The 26,124-nt window shown below is 39.0% G+C and overlaps 1 protein-coding gene across 1 annotated transcript in view; it reads right to left on the bottom strand.

The window, feature by feature from the left end:
- The window catches only part of HS6ST3 (heparan sulfate 6-O-sulfotransferase 3), a 742,401-nt gene extending 716,283 nt beyond the window's left edge, over positions 1-26,118 (bottom strand). The window contains exon 1 of the mRNA XM_011933803.1: positions 25,699-26,118. Coding sequence (XP_011789193.1) covers positions 25,699-25,739 — 41 coding nt within the window. The 5' untranslated portion in view covers positions 25,740-26,118. The remainder of the gene's footprint in view (positions 1-25,698) is intronic.
- Positions 26,119-26,124: the final 6 nt, after the last annotated feature.

The following is a 26,124-nucleotide window of genomic DNA, read 5'->3' as shown; positions in this document are numbered from 1 at the left end:
CTATTATATTTAACGATGCAAATAGTCTGTGAAAGTAATTTTAATCGTAAGGCAATATTTTAGGACTCATTATTCCTCACACAACAACCCCATCTCCACTGTACAGAGTGAAAACTGGAGGAGCAGAAATGTATTAAATAACTGCCCAAGGACACTCAGATAATAGACAGAGGAGCCTCCAGGCCCTCTGGCTCACAGTCTTCAAGATTAATCACATTCTATAGTAGGAAGTGGGATAGATCCAATGCAAATTTCACTTAATCAGGAGGTCAAAATGATTGATCACTGAACAATCAGGCATTTTTTATTTATCTCGATCCTTAAGTAGTTCAGACCATCTTAAAATCTATTTTCCTCCAAATTTGTCCTGAGTCTCAATTTTGCTATCCTGAACTCTAATAATAAAACAATATCTAGCATCAAATCTTACTTTATAATTTACAAAATAAATCAATATCTATTATATTAAATTATACTTAATAAAGAGATACTATAATCAGTATACTTAGAAAGATCACTCAAGTAAAACATTACTTTGTTTTTTCCAATTTTAAGAAATCATCTCCTATTTTAAATTTTATTATTTTAAAATTTAAATTATTTTAAATTCCCTTAAATGGCTTTCATACTCTGCATTAAATTAATTGAAATTAGTTAATGCTATTTATACTATTTATAAGAGATTTTTATATTTTATATGTATATGAAGCACTAGAGACTACAGATTTATCCTATATGCTGTAATTGTGCTAAACTCTCATTGCTATAATGGTTTTTAGTTGATTTCTTAGGCTTTCTAAACACATAGTCATTTGTATGCATTTAGTAACATAAGTTATTCATCTTGTCCTTTATATTTTTTCCACTCATAATTCTCCATCAAATATCTTTAATGTTCTTAATTAGGAGTATTGATAGAACGCATTTCAACATTTTTCCTATCTCTCCTTTCAAAAGTTCTTATTTTCCAAATCAGAGGAAGTTTCTACTCCCTTCATATGGTTTCCATGGAAATTGTCCATAATTTTCTTTTGACATCTGTATGAGTTTGCTAGGGTTGCCATTACAAAGCACTACAGACTTGGTAGCTTAAGCAACAGAAATTTAATCTCTCATAGTCCTAGAGGCTAGAAGTCCAAGATCAAAATGTTGGCATGACTGGTTTCATGCTGTAGCCTTCCTTTTTGGCTTGTAGATGGCAACCTTATCTCTGTCTTCACATGATCTTCCCTCTGCGTATGTCTGTATCCTAACCTCTACTTCTTATAAGGACACCAGTCATATCAAATTAGGACCCACTCCAATGACCTCATTTAGCCTTACTTATTTTTTCAAAGGTTCTACCTCCATATAAAGTCACATTCTAGCTGGGTGTGGTGATTCATACCTGTAATTCCAGTGTTTTAGGAGGCCAAGGTGGGAGGATCACTTGAGGTCAGGAGTTCAAGAACAACCTGGCCAACAGAGTAAAACCCCATCTCTACCAAAAAAAAAAAAAAATGAGCTGGGCATGGTGGTGCACACCTGTAATCCCAGCTACTCAGGAGGCTGAGGCAGTAGGATTGTTTGAACCCACGACGGGGAGGCTACAGTGAGCCAAGATCAAGCCACTGCACTCCAGCCTGGGTGACAGAGCAAGACTCTAGCTCAAAAAAAAAAAGAAAAAAAAAAGTCACATTCTAAGGTACACATGAGTGAGGACTTCAATACATAAATTTGGGGGCAGGGGACATGATTCAACCCATAACAACATCCCTGTTATGCACAGATTTATCTCAATCCATTTTGTAGATTCATGCAGTCTATTACATGTTTTTAATTCAATCACTTAACATTATAGTTTACAACTAATATAAAGCTTCACTTCAGTGCTCTAAGCCTACCCCTCCTTGCCTGCTTTATTTTTTGGCATTTCTGCAGCATCTCCATGTGCTGCAGTCATTCATCATCACTGCATATTTTTATAGATATTACGTTTTCTTTTCTATCTTCTCCAGAGAATATCATCATTCAATCTTATCTCTTTCTGATTCTTGATATTTGTTTTCCACCTCCTCCAGTGTAAATGCCTGGTCCTAAAAATGTGTTCTTCCTCTTTGGTGTTAAAATACTTTCACAATTACAACTGGCTTTCTTTATTTTAAATTTGCAATTATTGTTTTTAAAGGTTATTTTCCTTTTGTGATACTTATTATGTTTTTTGTTATTCTTCTGCCTTATTTTGATGTGTTTAGACCATAGGGGGCATCTTACAATGTTAATCTTGTTAGCGTTTTCCTGAAAGTTCTTCTATTATGAAATATTCAGACCAAAATAGTCTCTTTCATGCTACAGAAATAAGGACTCCTAGGACTCCATTCAAAATAACTCTCAAACCATTTAAGGAAGTACAAAGCAAGGAGAGTGAAAGGGAAAAGAATTAAATTACTTATACCTACTACACGCTAGAAACTTTATTTCATAATCTTAAATGTGCAATCCTACAAACTAGGCTAAATTATTTATCTCATTTTACAGATGAGTAAACTGGAGATCACAGGGCTTAGTGACTTTCTGAAGTTTATATATGTAGTCAATGATAAAGCTCAACATCAAAATTAATGTGTATCACCCAAAACCCTGGCTTTTCCCCTTACTTCATATAAATGCTCATCTCTCCTTAAATATATTTTTACCTACCTTGAGTTTCCCTGAGCCTCTCTGAATACATGGAATGGTAAGAACACAAGTCAGGTGCCAACATAATCACAACAAAACAGTGGTTTGGCTCCACGCACCTCTCTCTCTAGCCCTCCTCTCTCATTAACAGTTTAAAATAGCAGTGTTCAGGCATTCACTGGAAATTTACTGCAATTTATCACTTGCTGTAATGAGTGAACTATCAGGCACCTGAAAGTTCAGTTCAATAGCGCATATTGAGCACTTTCTGCATGCCCGACACCACACTGATTGCTTAGAATTCATGGATGAATAATATGCTTATCTGCTGTTGAAAACCTCATGGGTTGGGAATGGAGTAGGGAGGGGAGACTGCACTGCACATTAAACACATTTTGGGGGTGTCTGTCATGCTGTTGTTTCTTTCTCAAAGAGCCTGCCTCAGGGCAAATCTCTACTGATTAGGGAAGACCACATGTGCACATCATCACCACCATGTTCCCTCCCGTCACTCCCACCCCACAGTTGGGTCAGGGCAGACACCTGACTATAGCTGACTGGCAATCCATGGGACCTCAGAAAAAGGTGAGGTGGGCCGGTCAGATTTCTCTGCCAAAAATACATAATCAGGCCTATGAGAAACAATTCAGGTAGCAGCGTGTAAAAGAAGCCAGTAAGTGAAGAGACTATGCACTCAAGTCATTGAAGGAGAGCTAATTCCTGCTGCCGAGTTCCCGGAAGTTGACCAGGTTCTTACAACTCTTCCTGTCACCTGTTGTTCTACCGTCTGTTTTCTAGAGATGCTGCTGTGTTGCCCCAGCATCCTTAAAAATAAACACCACTTTAAAAGAAGACATTTATGCGACCAACAAATGTCTGAATAAAAGCTCAACATCACTGATCATTAGAGAAATGCAAATCAAAACCACAATGAGATACCATCTCATGCCAGTCAGAATGATGATTAAAAAGTCAAGAAACAATAGATGCTCGTGAGGATGTGGAGAAATAGGAACACTTTTTTTACACTACTGGTGGGAATGTAAATTAGTTCAACCGTTGTGGAAGATAGTATGGCGATAGTAAAGAAATACCATTTGACCAAGCAATCCCATTACTGGGTATACACCCAAAGGAATATAAATCATTCTACTAAAAAGATACATGCATGTGTATGTTCACTGCAGCACCTTATAGCCCAAGCTACTCAGGTGACTGAGGCAGAAGGATCACTTGAGCCCAGGAGTTTGAGGCAGCAGTGAGCAATGATCACATAATTGCACTCCAGCCTGGATGACATAGACCAAACCTATCACTAGAAAAGAAAAAAAAAGAACTATTACGTTAATAAAGAAAATAGAAAAGAAATTAAAAGTACATACATTTTCATACTTTTTTCATGTTATTATGTTTCTTTGTAGAACTTGACCGTAAGTATAGAAAGTTGATCACTAAATGATACTATTTTGTGTCTTCTTTAATTTAACAGTGCCTAAAACATATCCTAATATGCTGCTCTTCATAATCACCATTTTAATGGGGGCATAATATTACATCAGTTTGTTGTACCATAGTTCAACCATTCCCCTACCATCCAAATTCCTAGTTGTTCCACTTTTCCAATTTTTGGCCATTATAAATAATGGTGAAATGAATATATTAGTGCATATACCTTCTTTCTTTTCTTCTCTTGAATTATTTCCTTAGGATAAATTTCCAGAGGTGAGATTCCTGATACAAACATCCATGGGCAGGTTTTTGATTCCCAATGTATAGTCAGACTCCTTTCCAAAAACCAGCAATGGAAGATTCCAAATTTATAAATGAACCCATTTCACCACAATTTTATGAGAAGTGAGTATTATATCTATGCTTTTTTTTTTTTTTTTTTTTCTGAGACAGAGTTTCACTCTTGTTGCCCAGGCTGGAGTGCAATGGCGCGATCTCGGCTCACAGCAACCTCTGCCTCCTGGGTTCAAGCCATTCTCCTGCCTCAGTCTCTGGAGTAGATGGGATTACAGGCATGCGCCACCACACTCGGCTAATTTTGTCTTTTTAGTAGAGATGGGGTTTCTCCATGTTGGTCAGGCTTGTCTCGAACTCCGGACCTCAAGTGATCCGCCCGCCTCAGCCTCCCAAAGTGCTGGGTTACAAGCGTGAGCCACCACACCTGGCCTATCTATGCTTTTTAATGTTTACTCATTTATTAAGTGTAAGCTATGTTATTTTCTTAATTTATATTTTACTTGTATTGCTTACAGATAAGGTTAATATTTTTCTAGTTATTTACTTACTAAGGTTCTTAATGAAAAAATTATACATAAGTTTTGCCCAATTATCTGTTGAGAATGTCATGTTTTCTACCAGTTTGAATGCCTTTAAGAAAGTCAATAATCCTTTCCTGTCATACTCGGTGTGCATTTCCTCAGTCTGTTTTTGGTGGGTGGGGTCGGGGGGTGCTTTCCAAAGTTCTAGAAAACAAGCCACTGAGCTCCTGCTCAGAGACACCTGGCCTCGGCTCTGAGTCTGGCTTCTCCCCATAGATGAGCCTGTGACCTTGAGGAGGCTGAGTTCGGCTCAAGAACAGGAGAGCTTGATGATTGTAAATACCTCCTTAAATTTAAGCGAATCCGTGTTTGTGTGACTCATCTTTGGATGGTGATTTAAGCCCTGAGCATAAACAGGCTTGAGGTCTAGCATCACCTGATCTCCTCGGATCTGGAGGAACACCATGAGGGCAGTGCCCACTGCAGCAGCCCGACACCCTTACCAAACTGGAAGTCCCCAAGACAGAAGAGAGCCGTTGGAATCCACATCTGCTCCTGCTCTATGTGACCTCCCCACTCCAATAAAACCCTGCATCCCTGACTAAATAAACTAGGAACATCAACTAATCCTACCATGGAATGTGTGTCTGTGGTATTCCTGCCAAGGCAAACCCACAGACATCCCCCACCCCGTCCTCCTCTTCTTCATTTTATTTAAGTTATGTTGTCTTCACTATACATGCTTCACTATTTATTTGTGTTAGGCAGGAACCTAGACCCAACATGGTGGTATCACCCGATATGGCAGGTCCTTTGTTAGGACTTCCCACCCTTCACTTCCTGCTAAGACTTTTAGCGCGCGAAAAAAGCCCGCGCCCGCCAAAAACCCCCCGCTCTGCGCAAACTCCTGGACACGTCATTCCTCAGAAATCGAAACCTAACTCAGGAAACCGAAACCTACAGACTCCACCTACCTCACCCTATAAAAGGCCCCTGATACCTGCCCCACGTGCGACTTCCTCGGCCCTCCTCCTAGAGGACCTGTGAACCTCCCGCGCGAGCCCAATAAAGCCTACCTCTGTTCTCATCTGCCTCCTGTCTTCTTGCTGGGCTCCCCATTACATTACAATTTGTTTGTTTGGTGAAACAGAGTCTTGTTCTGTTCCCCAGGCTGGAGTGCAGTGGTGTGATCTCAGCTCACTGCAACCTCCAACTCCTAGGCTCAAGGGATTCTCCTGCCTCAGCCTCCTGAGTAGCTGGGACCACAAGTGCACACCACCAGCTGGGCTAAAATATGTATATATATGTATATATATATTTTAGAGATGGGTTTTTATCATGTTGCCCAAGCTGGTCTCAAACTCCTGGATTGGAGCATTCCGCCTGCCTCAGTCTCCCAAAGTACTGGGATTATAGGAGTGAGCCACTGCATCTGGCCTGTTTCACCATTTAAATATAGATAAATCTTTCATGTTTTCCCTTGTACTTCCTTTTATTCCTTAACACACTAGAAACATTCATTTTTTCCAAGGAACGCAAGTATGCCCAATTTTACATTATCCCAAAGGTTATATTTTTTTTTTAACTATTGAATTCATGTGGGACACAGGTTGTTACAGAATTACGTGATACAGATCTAAAAGAGTTTGCTGTGTTTCTAAATACTGTGGGAAACTGGTTATTAAATGAGCATTCCTTTCCCTATCATTCTGTAAGGACTACTATATCACACATTCAATTCATAAATATAATTGTATCTATTTCTGGGGCTTTCTGCCCTATTTATGTATACTTCAGGCTATGCATCCAGAGATGTAGTTTTAATTTTGTTTGCAACATGATTTATATCTGGGACTAACTCTACCTCATCACTTTTCTTCTTCAGGAATACTGAGGGTATCCTATTTTTTTCCAAAACATTTTAGAATGATTTTGTCAAAAAAGGACTAGTAATTTCTTTTCTTAAATTTATAAATTGTAAATTTTTACAATGTGGTTTCTTCCATTCAGAAAACATTTGTCTATTCATTCGAGCCTCAATTTATCTCCAATGAAATCTGTAGTTCTCTTTATGTAGGTCACAGTCATCCCTAATGAAGCTTATTCCCACATATTTTATATCTTTGTCACTATAGTGAATGAGATCTTTTCATTATATTCTCTAGTTGCTTACTGCTGATATACCAAAATCTCTTGTTTCATACAGTGGATGTGAAAAAGTCCTTTGGAGAATATTCCTGTGTCTTCTGCAAAACTATTGTGGAAACACTGTTCAGGATGTCATCGCATGTCTCTTTAAGCAAAAAATTCCTTCCAGAGGTCAGAAAAAAAGGAATTTTTTTTTTCTGAGACAAATTTAACCCAGTGACAAGGGTTCTCTGTTTAGTTATTTGCCTTAGCAGCCAAGATATTAAAAGCTTAAGTTCTTCTTTAACTGCAAAAAGGAATTATACCTAGATATCTGGCACACATATTTTTCTGTTCCTTTCCATTGGTTTTGGTTTTACTCATATTTTTAACTGTCTTATTTTAATTCTGCAGTCCTCCTCAAATTGTCTTTGGAAGTAGGCAGTTAGCCTTAGAAGGTTATGTGCCTTAATATGCACATTCAGAAGTAATTAAGTTATATGATAATTGAATAGTATTGTTCATCTGTTCTTAATTATATATGCTAAAAAAGGAGTAATCAACCTTTTTCCTTCAGGACATGTTGTAAATCTACCCCCTTTGTATCTCACTCAAGAAAGCATTATAGAACATGGGAGTGATCCTGCATGGTCAACTTGAATTTTAATTTATTTTTTAAAATAAGCATTTTTCATAAACCATGTTACTTCTAATATTTTTAATAAGAAATCACTTACATCTTTATACTAGTCAATGTGTAGCAAACAGCATGTCATCAAAACACACCAGGACATAGATGAGGGAAGAACAGTGAGCAAATGATCTGGGAAAAGTTCCTTGAAAAGGTAAAGTTGTGCACAGTGCCTGAATTACTGCTTCTAAAGTCTTCACTATACCCCTCAAGGAAAATTAACCACTCCTTATTCTGAATTCTGATGGCCCTTTATAATTAAACCATTTCCTCCAAAAAGGCTGATACAGTTTGGATATCTGTCCCCTCCAAATCTCATGTTGAAATGTGATCCCCTGTGTTCAAGGTGGGGCCTGGAGGGAGGTGTCTGGGTCACGGGAATGGGTCCCTCATGAATGGCTTGGTGTCCTCTGCATGGTCACGAGTGAGTCTCGCTCTGTTAGTTTACAAGAGAGCTAGTTGTTTAAAGGAACTTGGCACCTCCTCCTCTTTCTCTTGCTCCCTCTCTTGCCATGTGATGTGCCTGCTCCCCCTTTGCCTTCTGCCACAATTGTAAGCTTCCTGAGGTCTCACCAGAAGCCAAGCAGAAGCTAGTGCCATGCTTATACAGCCAGCAGAAAGAACTGTGAGCCAAATAAACTTCTCTTCTTTAAAATTATCCAGCCTCACATACTCCTTTAGAGCAACACAAAATGGACTAATTCAGAAGCCTCTCCCACTCCAGCTATGCTCTGCCTCTGTGCTTTGCAGCTCTGTGCCCACACCACAGCACATCCCTCACTGCATACTGGAGGCTGCCCATTATAAGTTCATTGAGAAAAAAGACAATAGCTGATTCGCCTTTTTATTCCCAATACCCAGCCCAGTACCCAGCACTTCTAACCTGCTCACATCATAGCTTAGATAGTGGTTCACATTGCCCAGGATATGCCATATTACTGAACACAAGATGTCAGGACTTAATAAACAACTGACGGAGGTGCACAGCTCACCATCTGCACCTTTGTATCCCAGCTATCTTGGGCCACTTTTGGATCTTCATCTCTAGGCCTTTCCTTCATCCCCTTTGACTTCCCTGATACCTCAAAGTCACTAACACCACTGCAACTTGTTGTACTTTCTCTAACACTTCTCCAGAACAGAACAAATGGATATCAGATTCTGATACATGTAAGTAGCTTTCTAAATGTGGAGAGAATCAAGCTTTAGACAATACACAGGCCAATCTGTGAATGAGTTCCCTTGCACACATAAGGAATGCATAACCTTTTGGAAACTGTAATAATTATCCTCTAATGTATCCTTCTTCCAGCCCATCTCATCAAAACCACAAGTGGTTTCAAATAGTCTAACCCATTTTTATGAATGTGAGTTGCCTCCTCAAGAAACTTCTATTTCCCAGAAACCTATCCACTCACACACTGACATATGATCTGCTGAGTCATAGTTGGTTTCCAGACACTAGGGCCCAGCTCACATCCAATAGTCAGGCTCTATTCCCTGTGAGGTCATCTGTCTACTGGAAAATCTCATGTATCTGACAATGCTTGTGACAAAACTGTCCTTCACCAAAGATTAAAATTTAAAAATGCCTTTAGATAGCCAACTTTACAAATACTGTCCATGCTTCTGCTTTCTCCCCAATAAAGAATGAATGCTGAACAAAATTTAACCATTTCTTGTTGACTATGATAGAGTTAAATATAAACATAGATATTATATAGATAAAGATCCAGATGATAGAGAGAGAGAGATAGAGATAGAGATAGGAGTGGATGTCACAGATTTAACCTTTCATGGAATGCTGCCCTGTGACCTCCTTACTGTCCTGGAGTTCCCATGCACCTGATGGGATACTGAAGGATGAGAAGCTTTTTACCCTTCTCTACAGAGCAGGATTCAGGTTCTTCTAATACTTTCTTTAACTTCCTGTGGCTACTTCTTTTCTATCTTTCTTATTTTGTATTTTCTGCTCTCCTCTCTGCCCTTTATTCCTTTCCTTCCCACAGTCCTGCAATACTGAAGAGCTTAGAAGTCTGACTCGTGGAAGAAAGAAAAATTATATTCCCACAGTCTTCTGGAGCACATGTCATATCACTGTCACCCTTCACTCCTGGGGCTAGCACTGTGGACCTCCTGATCTACAGCACCAGGAGGTCCAACTCTACATTCCTCCCCAACTCTACTTTTATCATCATTTTTTACATGAATATTCTCATGGATAACCCATCTAACACCTTGTCCCGACCATTCTCCCAGTTTCTTAGCTCCAACTCACTGCCCCATCTCAGGCAGCCATTTATAGAGACCATACAAGGAATAGTCTCCACTCCAGCATCTCAATTTCAAACACCCTTTTCTTTGACCATTATCTCCTATAGTCCAGCACACTTATACCAACTCTCCAGCACTCCTACTCCTACAACCTCCATATTATCATCAACCTTAATATATAATATTGACCCTACCACTTTTCTTATTATCTATCACCTACCCTCATATCCTCGCTTATCTCCAACCAGCCTAAATGACATGATCTGGCACTAAAATGCTCCCTTGCAAATATCCATAACTCCCTTGCTACTCACTGGGTAAAACGCCAGCGCTGGTTAAACCCAATTGTGTAATTTTTCCTCTACCCGAACAGTTAAATGTTACTGAAGAAAATTACAGAACCATTCTAACTGGACTGATTTCAAATGTATAATCACAGATCTCAGAACAGAACTCAATACTGCCAGACGACTTACTTCCCTAGGAAATGTGTTTTCCCAACTTCTAAGATAATTATTCACATCTCTGCTCTTCTCAAATTTCCGACATTCCTTCCCTTTCCTCAGGACTCTCAGCTAATGACCTTGCTTTGTACTTCACAGAGAAAAGAGATGTAATCAGATTAGGACGATCTCGTCTTTCAACTATCAATTCCACCAACCATCCTGTATCTGTACTCAAATACACTGCCTTCATTTTGGTTAAAAAGGGAAGAAGATAGATGAGATACTTCCTGTGCTCTGTGATCACACTGTCTCTTATCTTCTTAAAAATATCACCCTACATTGTTTTTTCGTTTTTGTTAGTGTTCATATCTGGCTCAGGGTCTCTCACAAGGCTGCTGTCTGTAAAGAGCTGACTGGGGCCGAAGGATCCTTTTCCAAGCTCACTCACACTGCTGTTGGAAGGAGGTTTCAACTTCTTGCCAAGTAGGTTTCTCTATAGTGCTGCTGAGAACACAGTTTCCCCCAGAGTAAGTGGAGAGCGAGAGAGCAAGAGACAGACAGAGAACATGTACACCGAAACAAAAGCCACAGTCCTTTTATAACCTAAACTCAGAAGGGGCATCTCATCTCCTTTTTGGTTGTGCTCTAACCATTAGAATCAAGTCATTAAAGCCAATACTAGGCATGAAGGGATGCATGATGCTTCACCTCTTGAAGGAAAGAGTATCAAAGAATTTACTGGATGTATTAATACTTTAACAACTACTACTATTTAAGAGTTTAAAGTAATTCCAAATTTCCTATTGAATCAAAAATAATTTCCTCAGTCTAGCATATTTTCAGAGCCCTCTATACACAGCTCTACAACCAACCCAATATCACCCCATCACTTCAGTCAATACAAACCCTTTATTGTCTGCCTTGTTCATTCATGCAAATGCCTTCTTCAGCGCTTTTATAAATCTGATTACAATACCAGGAATTAACTTAAATGTTGTGATGTAAATATTTCCAAGTCATTTTGTCCATGATGTACATAACTATGATTTCATTCTTTGCGAGCCAGGACCAAGTCTCTACTCAATTTGTATTCTTCACAGGGTCTGGTATTGGGCTATATATAAGCATGAATGAACCAATCAATCTAGTTAGCAACAGAAAGAAAATAATTTCAAAATTAAACAGTATTATATCTCTCTTGCCAACCATTCAATGTTTTATAACATTACTTATTTTTATTTTATTTTTGAGACAGATTCTTACCCTGTCACCTGGGCTGGAGTGCAGTGGCGCAATTTCAGCTCACTGTAACTTCCACCTCCCAGGTTCAAGTGATTATCCTGGCTCAGCCTCCACCTAGCTGGGACTACAGGCGCCCACCACAATGCCTGGCTAATTTTTGTATTTTTAGTAGAGACAAGGTTTCACCATGTTGGCCAGGCTGGTCTCAAACTTCTGACCTCAAGTGATCTGCCCGCCTCAGCCTCCCAAAGTACTGGGATTACAAGCGTAAGCCACTGTGCCTGGTCTATAACATTACTTAAATTATAAGGAATTGTCTGTGTCAGGTTTTGCTGGGTTTCACAGCTGTAAACCCTTCCCTTCTCTCCCTCCCTCCTCCTACTTCCATGTCCTTCCACAGCTTAAAACCATTTGACTTGGAGACTTGATCCCACTCCAATCTCTCAAACCAATCCACGATCCTCATCATGGGTGTGAGAGCACAAATTACTCTGATCCTATGTCTAGTCTCAATTCGACTTTGCACCTGTACTCTGATCACCGGCTTCTGCACTTTTCTTTTTTCTTTCTTTTTTTCTTTTCTTCTCTCTTTTTTTCCCACCACCTTTGTGACTTTGGTTAATTACATTATTTGTCCTAGGCAAATAATTACATTATTTGTCCTGTACATTATTATGTTCTTTCCAATCTTGATAACTGTTTTAAGGATACCCAGGATTTGTTTTAGTCTAGTACAGTAAGACAAGCAGACAAAGAAACAACCATCATGAAGGAAGAAGGATTTCATGCTCCCTGGGAGATCCCTGGAAATGAGAGGCAAGCCACACCACACCAGGACACAAAGGGAAGCATGGGGTCAGTCAGGAAGCAGAGGGAGAGGGGAAAACACGGCCAAGAGCCTTTATTGTGGTTTCCATGGAAAGAAACCAGTGAGACAGGGTAAAAGCAGGTTTAGGACTGGCCAGTTTGAATCATTTCAGCAGGCCCTGAGGCAGTTGTCTGGTGTGGGCTCTAGATTGGTTGGTTTGCATATGAAAAGTATGCTGGAAGGTGAGTCATTTACTAACTCAAGGAATTAGTTAACCCTAGGAAAGGCAGTCCCTTCAGAGTCAGCAAGGCCCCAAATGTCAAAGCGTGAAAATCACAACGTGAATCTTAGGGTTTTCTATCAGCTTACTGACATTCCTCCAAGACTTACCCCAGCCCAGGAGTTCCATGTATTCTAGATCTCCAGCCATGGAAATCTGTCATATCCTGGAGTTGATCGGTACGAGGCTTCACATATGAAAACCAGCTCATTAAGAAACAAATATTATTCTGCCAGTAGATCTTATTGCAATGCAAACTTTAGATTCTGGAAGATTTTATTTTCTATTCTAAAGTAACTTCTTGCTTTCTTTGTAATTAACTGCAAAACCAAGTACGTATAGAACAATTCAACAGTTTTCTCAAATCAGAAATTTTCTTCATTTTCTTGAATGAAGAAAAATTACATTCTCAGGTCACTTTCAGGACATATTAACCTGTAGCTATAACTTACCTCTATTATATACAGTCATGAACACAAAATTTAAATTTTCTCAAAAGGGCAAAGCAATGGAAAACAACAACAACAACAACAACAACTTTCAAACCTTGATCTATGCCAAATCCCTAGGAGGAAAAAAGGTTTCCTGATGGTCTAAGGGAAAGATTAATGCACTTAGATAAGTCATTTATGTTATAGAATGTCCTGTTTTAAAAGGAACTGCTCATTACTCTAACAAGTTGTTGAGCTAAATGTGTATTTTGAGTATTTTCAACTTCATCTTTGTCATTCCGGTGTTTTGAAATGCTCTATAAAAGCTGAATTACATATTCATTGCATTTTCAAAATCCAACTTTCATTCCTTTTCCATTTTATATCAAAAGCCTTCTTACGTCAATATAAATTTAAATTTGTATAGCACAGTACTGTAAAATTTACGAAGTGCCTTCATAGTCATTTTCTCACCCCACAACTCCAAAACACAGGATACAGGGCACACATTCTTATCCAAATTGTCTAATAAATTAATAACTTTATTTATGTTTGCTTCATTCTTCCATTTATTCAGTCAACATTTGTTTGACAGCCATTACGCACCAGGCACTACTTTAGGCACTGATGATGCAGAGGAGACCACAAACTCACCATGCTCAGGAAACTGATATGTTGGCAGGAAGTGATATAATAAATAAGTGAACAAGTAAGGGAGGAAGCCCAGATTCAAACCCTGGTTGCCTGATTACAAATTTAGAGCTCTTTTTTGGATACCACTCTGCCTAATTATCCAGTGCACAAGTTCTCTTTGCCATGAATTTGGTAGTTTGATTTCTTCTTGGACTCATCTCTCTTTAGGTTTCATAAAGGTCTCAGATTTTTCCTAAACTCTGAAGTAACTCTGTTATCAACTGTCAAAACATTATTTAATAACCATCATTTTCGGGGCACTACCGTAAATGGTTAGGGAAAACCAGCCCCTCCACCCCGCTTCTCAAAAAAGAGAATCATGGATTTTAAAATTAGTTTTAAAAAGAAAACACATATATGCCAAGAAAAAAACACATACCGATAAAATGTTAAAGTACAAATTAATATCCTGCAAGAGTATACTCACTGAATTATTAGCAGTTGTCCGCCTACACAGTGTTTCTATAGGACTGCATTTCAAATTACTCCCTTTGCCTATTTTCCATCTCATACCGCTCACTAGTAAGTTAACTTGTTCCATGTATCATTAGTAATTCATGACTTGCTTGCGAAAGTGCAGGGACAGCACTACTACAGTACTAATACAATGAATATCTTATTAGGAAGAAATTAACAAATGAATTGTTGCTGATCAATAGGTGTTGAAGAGAAAATTACAATGATAGTAAAGCCTAAATAATTTATACACAATATTGATTTTTTCATTACATTAATTATTCTTTATAGCACACATAAGGAACTTGGAGAATAAAACCTTCAAAGCAAAGAAATTATCTGCAGTGGTATTTTAGGCCTAAGTCTGAATTTAAAAGACAAAGAATGGTCCATGAGAGTTCACAATTTTTTTTTCTTTTTTTTTTTTTTTTGAGACAGTCTCATTCTGTCACCCAGGCTGGAGTGCAGTGGCCCAATATTGGCTCACTGCAACCTCTGCCTCCTGGGTTCACGTGATTCTCCTGCCCCAGCCTCTCAAGTAACTGGTACTACAGGCCCCCACCACCATGCCCAGCTAGCAAATATTTTTAAATTAAGAATGCACCCGATAATAAATTGGATACTTCTAATGTACATAGGTTCCTTCATGTTGTGAGAAGTTTTTAGACACAAGTACTTTTGACATTTATCAATAAAAGTAGTGACAGAAATGTTTATTCATAGAAATACTACAAATAGAAATATCCATTAGTCCACCTCTTTTGTCGAATATACAGAAGGCACAATAAGGAACTCAAGGAAGCTGTGTGGGGGAAAAAAAAACCTTCTCTGATACCTCTCCCGGATTTTTAAATTCACTGGACTTAAATTCGGACCAACAGAGTGCACGTTCCTTAGAACTAATAACTTTCATAGCCAGTAGAAAACAATTCCTCACGCAATTTTTTTGTGGCCTCAGAGACAAAGACCTGAAAATGATCCTTTTGTTGACAGGCCATTGATGACTCTAGCTATGTCATAAAATGGTGTACGTGCATGAGAAAGAGAGAGAGGAGAGAAAAGACAGCTATGTGTAAGGAGGTACAATGACAGAGAGGATTCAGGTTGGTATATTCTCCATGGATGACATTGTTCCCAGCAACTCAAAATTCCCTTCTCTGGAAGGGAGACGTGAACGTGACATATATGTACCAATCTCAATAGATATACTACCTACAGACAGGATATTGGATATGGATTTCATCATCTATAAATATCTATGTTGAATAGTGTTTTGCTGATGGCACTTTGACTCTCAGAATTCAAGCAGTGAATTGAGGGTTCTTGCGACAAGTTTTGTCAGATACCAATTTTATGTAAATACTTTTAGGATCTAATAGAGAAGCTCTTCATAATATTTTGCACCAAAAGGTACATGCATGTGTACTTTCAACATATCACATTTCCCAAAAATAAATATGGAAATACTGCTTCAAAAGTCCTTTAAAATTAAAACTAAAAATATGAGGATAGTTTCAAACATGACACAATGTATTTCTTCCCTCACCTATTACCTTCAGAGACTTAAAGCTCGCAAATATTACTCTAGAGAATTTTAATGCTCTTAGAGGAAAATCTAAGCGGCAGAAAGGGTCTCATCTCAAAAAGGTTTTTGCAAACTACAGTCAGTTTTGCAAACTACTTGTCATGCCTTAACTAATATTGTTATATAACTTCAAATTCATAAAATATGTGTTGTCTACTGTGCATCATAATATAGATACAACTGGCCAAATCAGTCACAATTATCAGATGATTCTGGGGTACTAAGATGACAAACACCCAAATTAGCATTATTTTTAATACTCAGCGAAAAGTCACTTTGTCTGTGGTAACTGTTCCTTTGGAGAGCGGCCCTTTGCTGCACTCATCATTCTTTAGGTGGAGACTAATGGTCCATGCAGAAGACATGCAGTACAGGTACTAAAATATGGGGTATCTGTTCTTGGTCTCATTTGTAGAACACAACCAGGGCATCCATAAACTGAATTAGAAGAAATTTCCAACTCTTTTTAGACACTGTGCAAGTTCGTCTCCATTTTCATCCCTCCCATCACTGGACCCCAAATCCATTTTCCATCTTTCTCTGACTTGCTGACGGCCACGGATGCATCAGCAAGCTCTCTTGCCCTTTAGCTTCTAAGTGGACTCACTCTGTGGAAGACAACAGGAGGAAATGGACAGGTGGGAGGAGAAAGAGCTGCCACTCCTTTCTCTTGGCCTCTGCTCTATAGCTCTAGCAGTGGCTGCTTTCTGCAAACTCCTCCTCTCCAGAAGTTTCTCCTTCTGCTCTCTCCTACTACTGAAACTGGGGCTCCTATCAGCCTCCAGCAGGCAAAGAATACTGATAACACAGTTCTCTCCTTTTGCCTCTTCACATCCAATGGGGTTAACAGTTTCCTCTTGTTACTGGTTGCAAGGTACCTTGAGGTCCAATATTGGTTTCCCTATCCCTGTTCCTACCTCTCAAACTAGTTCCTTTGAAATCCCGAAGTGTGCCTCTGCTTGCTGCCAGGACCCGTAAAGCTACCAACACTTTAAAACAGCAGCATGATTCAGAAAAAGAATATATAAGTAGATAAATATACATTAGTAGCACTTAAATACACTCACCCTCCAAATCAGATAGCCTTCTGGATAGTGGATTACTTCCCATAACTGCACTAATGAGACAAACCATTGCATACCAGACAAATTTCTGTCTTCTACATTCAATATTACCTTCTTTCTGATTCAGATATTTTAGGATTTCATTGTTTACCTTGACTGTTTTTGTTCTTCTTCTCTCCCTCCTTTGTATCATTCTTCCAATTTACAATTTACATGATCACTGTCTGTTATCTCTTTCTTGGCATGTCACCTTGTTCTTTACTATATCATGGGGCTCTCACCTTCAGATTTACAGACACACATTAAGTTACACATGTCTGTCTTTAAAACCACATTTGCTCTTCTTTCTAGGTCTATGTTTTCACATTTGAAGTAAACTCATAAAATCCTCCATGTTCCTAGAGTCCACAAAAGACAGATGCCATCTCTCAGGTTTACACTTAAATATCCAGAGCCTTTAATTATTTGGAAGAAATACTCTGTAAATCTAATAAATAAATACCAAGGACATCGAGGTGATTAGCATTTATACCCTTTGATGTTTATAAAGAAACTAGAAAGCAGGAGCAAACATAAATACACAACGTCAAATGTAAGGTTCTGAAAACAAATGACATAGTACTTACCAATAAAAGCATGGTAAGATGTTAATAATAGGAATGAACTACAAATATTTATGTGCCCACAGGCAACTAATTTAATTTCACTGCAGGATTGCTTCATGTATGAATTTAATTGTATATGTTTAAACATTTTTATTGCTGTTTCATTAATTTCACATAAAAAATAAAACTATATGCTGGGGGGAAAAAAGACTGCAAGTTTCCATTCTTGGACTGAGTGCCCAGTGAATATCCACAGCATCCTAAGAATTAACATTGACTTTATAATTTATGGCTTCGCTTTTGCATCACAGCTTGAAAATTCATTTTTACGCTATTCAGGAGGAGAAGTTCCAAATTCAAAAAAGATGGTACAGGTTTAACTATCATTTTATTTTTACACAAAAACAACATATATGTGGTGGTGTGTGGTGGCTCACACCTGTAATCCCAGCACTTTGGGAGGCCAAGACAGGCGGATCACCTGAGGTCAGGAGGTCAAGACCAGCCTGGCCAACATAGTGAAAACCCATGTCCACTAAAAATACGAAAACTAGCCGGGCATGGTGGTGGGTGCCTTTAATTCCAGCTACTGGGGAGGCTGAGGCAGGAGAATTGCTTGAACCTGGGAGGTGGAGGTTGCAGTGAGCCAAGAGCTTGCCACTGCACTCCAGCCTGGGTGACAGAGCAAGACTTGGTCTCAAAAACAACAACAACAAACATATATGCATGTGATGAGTCTCAGGAGAAAATAATAATAGCGAACTCTTTCATATTTCCTTACTATGTGTCAGGCTTTGTCCTAGGCTCACCATGAGATAGTGCTCTTCTTACCGACCGTTTCCAGAGAAGGAAACTGAAGTGCAGAGCAGATAATTGATTTAACCCAGGGCCACATGAGAGAATGTGACTGAATCAGATTAAGATCCAGGAAGTTTGACTTCAGAGTCCATGCTTTTATTTTATTTTATTTTATTATTGTATTTTATTTTAATTAATTTATTTTTAGAGATTGGGTTTCACTTTGTTGCCCAAGCTGGTCTCGAACTCCTGAGCTCAAGAGACCCACCTACTTCTGACCTTCCAAAGTGCTGGGATTACAGGTGTGAGCTACCATGCCTGGCCAGGGTCCATGTCTTTAAACATTACCCCAATTACATTCACAAATCAAGCACTCGCATGATTTTCAGTGGCTGATAAATTTGTCATTGTTTTCCTCCAATCTCTCTTGAAGTCTTTTTCCTAATTCATCATCTCTTTCTATTGTTCTCCAATATTACAATCTCCAACCACCATCACCTTCAGCGACCTGGCTTTGACCAGTAGTAATCTAGCATCTGTATTAACCAGAGGTTATATTAATAAATACCTCTCTCATCCTCTCACCTGACATCAGAGTTCACATCTCAGTTTAGGCTGATTTTTTTTCTAAAGCACAAATGAATGATTACATTAACCTTTCCAAGAGTCAAATACATCTGTCAGTAAACAAATGAATTTCTGATGTGTGGCATACAGTCTAATAGGATAAACCTCCTCAAATAGTCCAATAAGTCCAATAGTCGAATAAGTCCAATAAGCTCTGGTCTCCATATTTACTTTTACTTCTGTTCTAGAGAATCTGGGGAGTGGGCATCTTGCTAATTATGGAAGGCAACCACTAATAATTAGAATTTGCATCTGAAATAACAGAGTCATGATACAAAACTTTTGATAATTCCATCTTTTAAATAACACAGTCTTGTCAAGTTATGCTGATACCTTTCCAAGGTAATCTAAAAGCTGACATTTATTAAGAATCTTCTATAAATTAATCTCTGTGATGGGCACTTTACATGTGTCTTACTGAGCAACTGTATTTGCCAGAGGAAGATAAAAACAAATAACACTGTCCAAGTTAGAAAATGTTTACTATTCTTCCCAATACATGAATGCTCAGCTATAATTTAAACAAAGTTGTATTAGCTAATTAAAATCAACAGGGAATTCATAAATGATATCTACAATCTAACAAACTCAAAAACAAGATAAGTGATTACTACAAAATATTAATTTGGCCAATTAAAATCAACAGGGAATTTATAAATGATATGCACAATCTAACGAACTCAAAAACAAGACAAGTGATTACTACAAAATATTAATTTGGATTTTCCATTTAATTGTTTTCATACTGAACCTATTTCTTGGCCCAATAATTTACTTCATGACTCTTAAAATAACATTAGTATTTGCCAGTCTCAATTAAACTGTTTAGCTCATTATCAAGCATAAATAACTTTCAAATGCCATAAGCTTCTGATTGTCTTCAGTCAAAATGAGATGATAATAATTAGCTTTGGGGAATAATAATATAAGAGTCTAAGATTAAGGAAATCTACATTGTTGGCAGCTAAATTGGCCCCACTTCTATTATGAGAACATTTCAATTTCTCTAAAATCAACCCAATCAAAAACCATCAAGAAGAAAGCAGAAGCATAAATCATCTATTACTATTTACTACTTCCAATTCATGTCTTCACTACCTAAAAAACTGAAAGGGTTTAATTTAACCTCTTACTGATGTATAGCAAATATTGTTCGTTTGAAGCAGAGCAATACTTTAGGAGACCCTATAATGAACAAATCAGTAGATATGGCCTACAGACAGAACAATCTCATCTCTCTTTAGTTTTACACTGCTCTTTAGTTTCACACTACAAAAACCTTATGGTAAAAATTAACCTTCTTGGCAGTTCAACAATTCTAATTAGAAGAGACATCAAACAGCTTATGCTTTAGAAAGCAGCTCAGGCCATGATAGTCTAGTCTCTGAAACAGAGCTCTGTAACCTCCTTATATATTTTAGCCTGCTGTCTAAAGGAAAAGCAATAACCAGATAATGTTTCAAAGTGGTTCTGGTTTTTGTGGCAAGTTGTGTTATATTTTCTCATCTTATCTTTTTATACTTATTATTAAGAAGCAGACGACCTAATACACAGGACCCATTTATTGCTTTTGGCCCTGAATGTGGAAAACAGTCTATACCATCAGACTTTACAAAAAGTTTCCTTGGTAGAAATATTTACAAATGCTAGAGGACTAGTTCATTTATAATCCTTTTTTTTTCTATGCATAGGGTAGGAAAGAGGAGATACCCTCCACTCAGCTTAGATTAGAACTAACAAAACTTAAAATAAAAGGCCATCCAGGCTAAGCCTTTCCCCAAGAAGAAATTCCTTTTACAACATCAATAGTTAACCAGACATTCATAGAGTTTTTACTGAGAGTGAGCACCAAAGAGTTCATGCTCTTTTTAGGCAGTTATAAATTTTATTAAGTTCTTTCTTACTCTGAGTTGAAACCCTATCACTTCTTATCCTAGTTCTACCCCTTGGAGCAACACAGAACAAGTCTCCCTCACCTTCCACGTCTCATTCCTTTTACTATTTGAAGGCAGCTTTTATGTCTCTCCTTATTTTTCTCATCTCCATATTAAATATTACACATTCTTTCAATTAATTCTCATATGACATGGTTTCCAGATGCTGCAAATAAATTCAAGTTGCAGTTTGACTTAAAATTTTTCCTAAGTGGAATACAAAAAAAAAAAGAGAGGGAGATCTGAAGGTTCATTTATTTCTCATGTATTTGCATCTACAGTTTATACAGTTGGAGGGGTTGTCCAGAATCCAGTGGTCCATCCAGGAGCTGTATCTATGGTAGCTCCTCTTCTTCCTAATAACACACACACACACACATACACACACACACACACACACACACACACACACGCCCCAGTCATATAAATGGTTCTGTGATACAAGGTGAGTCAGATAACCTTATCTCTCTCCCTGGCCACAATGATTGACTGAAAGAATAGTCACAAGTTCCAAGCTGGGCTAATCAGAGTCATTCCCAAATATTTCAAACTGGAACTCAGAGAAGGCCTGCTTCCCTCTCGGCTTGTGGAGCTATTAGATAAGAAGAGCATTTGCCCACCTTATGGAATTGGCCAATTTGACAGAATGAGATCAATATGCAAAGGAGTATGGGAAGAAAGACCCCAGATCTCCGGTTCCAGTCATTCCTGAAACCACCTCTCCCCCACCTTCCTGTGGTGTGACTGGGTTAGCCAATAATTCCCCTCTAGCTGAAATAAGTTTTGAGTTAGGTTTGTATAACTTGCAACACAGAAGGTCCTATTTAATACAACATCCACAGGGTTCAAACTATTCTCACAAAACTAATGGAATACAGGTCATAAAAGAGAAAAACTGCCATCCTATCTTACCAAATGATGCAGATAGAATATCTTTCCATCATTATTTAAGAATGGGAGTGATACTCACTTACCAAAGATGAAGCCTAGGCTACACAGGGCTGCCAATGTTTAAAACGCAATTCCCAGAACTATCGTAGTGCCCAGCACATAGTAAGTAGGTGCTTAACGCACACTCCACTACACTTTCCATAGTAAACAGAAGACATACAGTAAGCAAAACATTGAATATAAATAATGAAAATGAAGACATGAATTCCTTCAAGAAACCTTAGGTATGTCATTTCACCTTTTTATGGTTACATTCCCCGTGAAAAATGTGGGACTAGATTCTCTCTTCAGTCCTTTTTAGCCATAAAATGCTATGATTCTATACATACTCAAGAATGCTAAAAAGGAGTCTTTTAAGGCTTTGGACATGCAGATAAATGGGTATACAGTAATAAAGAAGGAAACATAAAGAGAGTGAGAAAGAATAACCTGCCAAAAAAAAAAGTAACTGGGGGGGAAAGCAACACAAAAATAATGGGAAAAAACCATCAGTGATATGATAAAAGAGGTCATTCTGATATGCCATCATCCTATTCCAACCAGTTTCTGTGGTCAGAAGTTACCTCTGTGCTGCATTCAAACCACCAGCCCAAGGTCCTGCCCCTTCATGGCCCACATAATCCATATGATGGCCCCTTCAGGTTTGCCATGGCTTTCTCTTCAGAGTTGGCTTCCTTCTTCTGCCTTCAGTCCTAGATGTTCTCACCTCCCCTCTCACCATTCCAGATAGTTTTTTGTGTTACCAAAGGAATGTACATCCAATTATATTGTGTGCCCCCAACTTTCTTCCCACTTTCTCTCCTACAAAGACTGATGACCAAATGTCCATAATTTTCAACTTATTGTTTACGTTTGCAACCTAGGATGCTGAGTACAAGTAATCATAAATGGTATCTCTGTAAGGTGACTCATTTATACAGAGCTTCTCTAACAAACTGACCTCATGGTTTTTTAGGAAGAAAGCCTTGAATAGGGAACCTATTATTGCAATTAACAACTGATATTGCACTATTACTATATATCCACATAGTAAGTACGATATGCCAGCATATTATACTATGCATATATACTATGCTAAGCATTTTGCACACATTGATTCATCTAGTTCTCACAACATCCCTATAATATAATGGCCATACTAATTATTATCTACACTTTAAAAGTGAAGAAACTGAGACTCAGAAAGAGTAACTTACTCCTGGGTACACAGCTAGTAAGTACAAGAGCCATATTTATCTGATTCCAGAATCCTTACTCTTACCCATTATGTGATCCGTAAGGGCATTGATCTCTGAGTGAAATTGGGAGGAGACACTTGGCGGGGACCAAAAGCAGAAAGATTAGGGAACCGAAATCAACAAGATCTGCTTAAGAATTTTGCTTAGAGTCAGCCCTATTTGAAGTAGAACCTTGTTTCCATTATGTACCAATAGATTATCTGCCATTTTGCATTGTGAAAATGTACCTTCCATTATCCAGGCTAATCTAGTTGACCGTAGAATGCTGTACACAGACATTACAATGACAGACAACTAATTCAATCTTCTCTGCTAGAGAGATGCTACTGTTAACATCCTTTCAACTTTTTCCCTATAGCTTTTGATGCAGGGCACTTCACATATGCCACAACTATTCCCTCCTACAGTATCTAGAGCAAGGAAGTAATTGAGAATTACTGGGAAGACAGAGAGGGTGGAAAGGAAAAGAAAGAAGGATTATAAAATGAGGTAAAAACAAGATACTACCAAAAATGTTTTTTCTAAGAAAGAAAAGGAAACCAGAACAGGGTGACTAATTGTCTGCTAACTTGTGATTCAGAGAGAAATGAATGTTTATGCTCCATTACTAAACAAAGAAAATAATTTGATCATACACTAGAAATCATGTTTAAACAGTCACGGTAGAGTTTTCCTATGTCACAGAATAAAGAGATATTAAGTATTTCCTACAGAAGTGAGACCTTACTGCTTGTCACCTATTCAGGGTCTATAGTAGCATTATTCATCACTAAGCAAAAATTATTTTTAGATTCCACATCCTCCTCTAAGTCCTCTAAAATCTTCATCTATTTACTAAGACTTTTAAGTACATGGGACAAAAATAATGCCAGCCCCTACTGAAGAGTTTTCTATGTGATAATCAATAAGACTCCAGTTTTAGTGAAATGGAAGCTGGGAAGCAGCCTAGCAAACTCTTTGGGGTCAATCAGGAATTAATCTAAACGGAGTACAAGGTTGGATGAAATGTAGCAGAAATTGTGTCTCACTGAAGTAATCATGTTATGTGTTAGGAGGTTTGGAAGTAATACTTCACTGAAAAACTGTTTTAAGCTAAAAGAGAGTGGCAGGATCTAAAGTAATACACTATTAAAAATATTTAAAAGCAAAGGATCTGTAAAATATACTAAGGGAAGAGCCTAATGCCCTCATTCCAAATCCAGTTTCTTATTCTAACCAATGTGCATGAAACAGGAAAAGGAGCAGGGAGGAGGGAAAGTATTTGAAAAATTGCCAGAGTAAAAAATCCCATAATGAAATTTCGCGCATTCTTGGAGAAATGAAGTAGAATTAGATGCTTCAGTAGTGGTGAATTCCAGAATCTGGGTAGCTTCCAGTAAATGAAGCTTTTCTATAACGTCAAATGCAAAAGCTATCTGTGCTATCAACATAATGAGCTTGAGCTTTTTAAATTCCTATTTCCTCATACCAAATTGTTTGAAACCTTTAAGATAAAAACTTCAATGAACTAGTGTTCCAAGCTTTTAATATTTTCATCCTTGAGCAAGCATGTCAGATTAATCTTCAAATTGCAACGGGCAGAAAGAACCTTCAACCAAATTCTTAAGCCCATGTCTCTCTCAAAGCATGTTAATAATGTAAGCAGTTTCATTGGCTATTAAGATTTTTAACTTTCCTAATTCTACACTGTATTACTGTTTTTTAAGGCTAGGAGGCAGGGGATCAAGAATGTCATTCCATCCTGAAAACAAGGGATGTTATTTTATCTTTATACTCACTTAGCACCTAGCACACTGTCAGGCACCCTGTAAGCATTTAACAGGTACTTTTGGAATAAGTTGATGCAATGGCCTAGGAAGAGCATGGAAATCTTTCTGAGGACAGGTAAGTCCCAATCCTGGCACTGCTGGGCAACAAAGACCATCTCCAGAATTAGAGTTATCTATCGAGGTAAAGCAGAAATTTGCACGTGTATCTTCAAAGTGTCACCAAGAGGATTGACTGTTTCCTGACCTGCCACCCAAAAGCCACTTATAGAGGGATTATATTCGTCTCAAGCTTCACCATACCTGGAAAACTTCTGCCCTGCCTCTCTACTCCCCCTTCCTTTTCCTGGGTTTGGGTTTGCATTCCCAAAACTTAAGTTCACAATTTTGCAAGGCTGGTCTAACCCAGACTGCGATCCCCTCCCCATTTCAGGGCGTTTTTCCAGCGTCCACTGGGAGGGAGGCCAGGCTGCGCTATAGGCACCAGGCAGGATCCACACGGTGGCTCCGCACACCTTAGAGGGTGAAGGCAGAGGGGTGGCGGGAAGCGGTGGGGACTGGGGGAAGAATGAGTTCAGGACCTGGGCACTATCCAGACGTCTCTCATCCCTCCCCAAAGCCAAGGCGCCAACCGCCCAAGACGCCAGGAAACCATCGGCAGCGGCAGGGAGCGCGGGGTCGCTCTGGGTCAGGACTGAAGAAGAGGGACGGGATGGGGGTGGGAGGGGAGGAACAGAGACGGGGCAGGGGACAGTACCTGGTGTGGCTGTGGTTGCGGGGACAGTCCTTCTTCTCCATGATGGCCGGCACGCAGTTAGTGAGCTCCGTCCAGTCGGCGTGCAGCCCGCAGCTCCAGCCGGTGGAGAAGCGGGAGAAGAGCCACGTCTCCTTCTTGCCAGGCCGGTGGCAGGTGCACTTCTTCTGGCCGGCTTTGCAGCTACAAGGCTGCTCCAGCCGGATGTTCTTCACCAGGTGCCGTCCGAACGTGGTGCCCCCGGTCTTCTGGATGTGGAGGAACACGATCACGTCGCGCCCTTTGATGTTGAAATCCACAAAGCGGGTCAGGTCCTTCAGGGTGAAGTTGAAGCGCGGTACGAACCGGGGCAGGGAGCCGTTCTCCGGGGCCTCGGGGTCCGGCTCGTCTTCCTCCTCCTCCTCCTCCTCCTCCCCGGGGTCTCCGGGC

The sequence above is a fragment of the Colobus angolensis genome, unplaced genomic scaffold (genome assembly GCF_000951035.1).
Source record: "Colobus angolensis palliatus isolate OR3802 unplaced genomic scaffold, Cang.pa_1.0 Scaffold13, whole genome shotgun sequence".
Classification (NCBI taxonomy): Eukaryota; Metazoa; Chordata; class Mammalia; order Primates; family Cercopithecidae; genus Colobus; species Colobus angolensis.
This window is presented reverse-complemented; position numbering and strand designations above follow the sequence as displayed.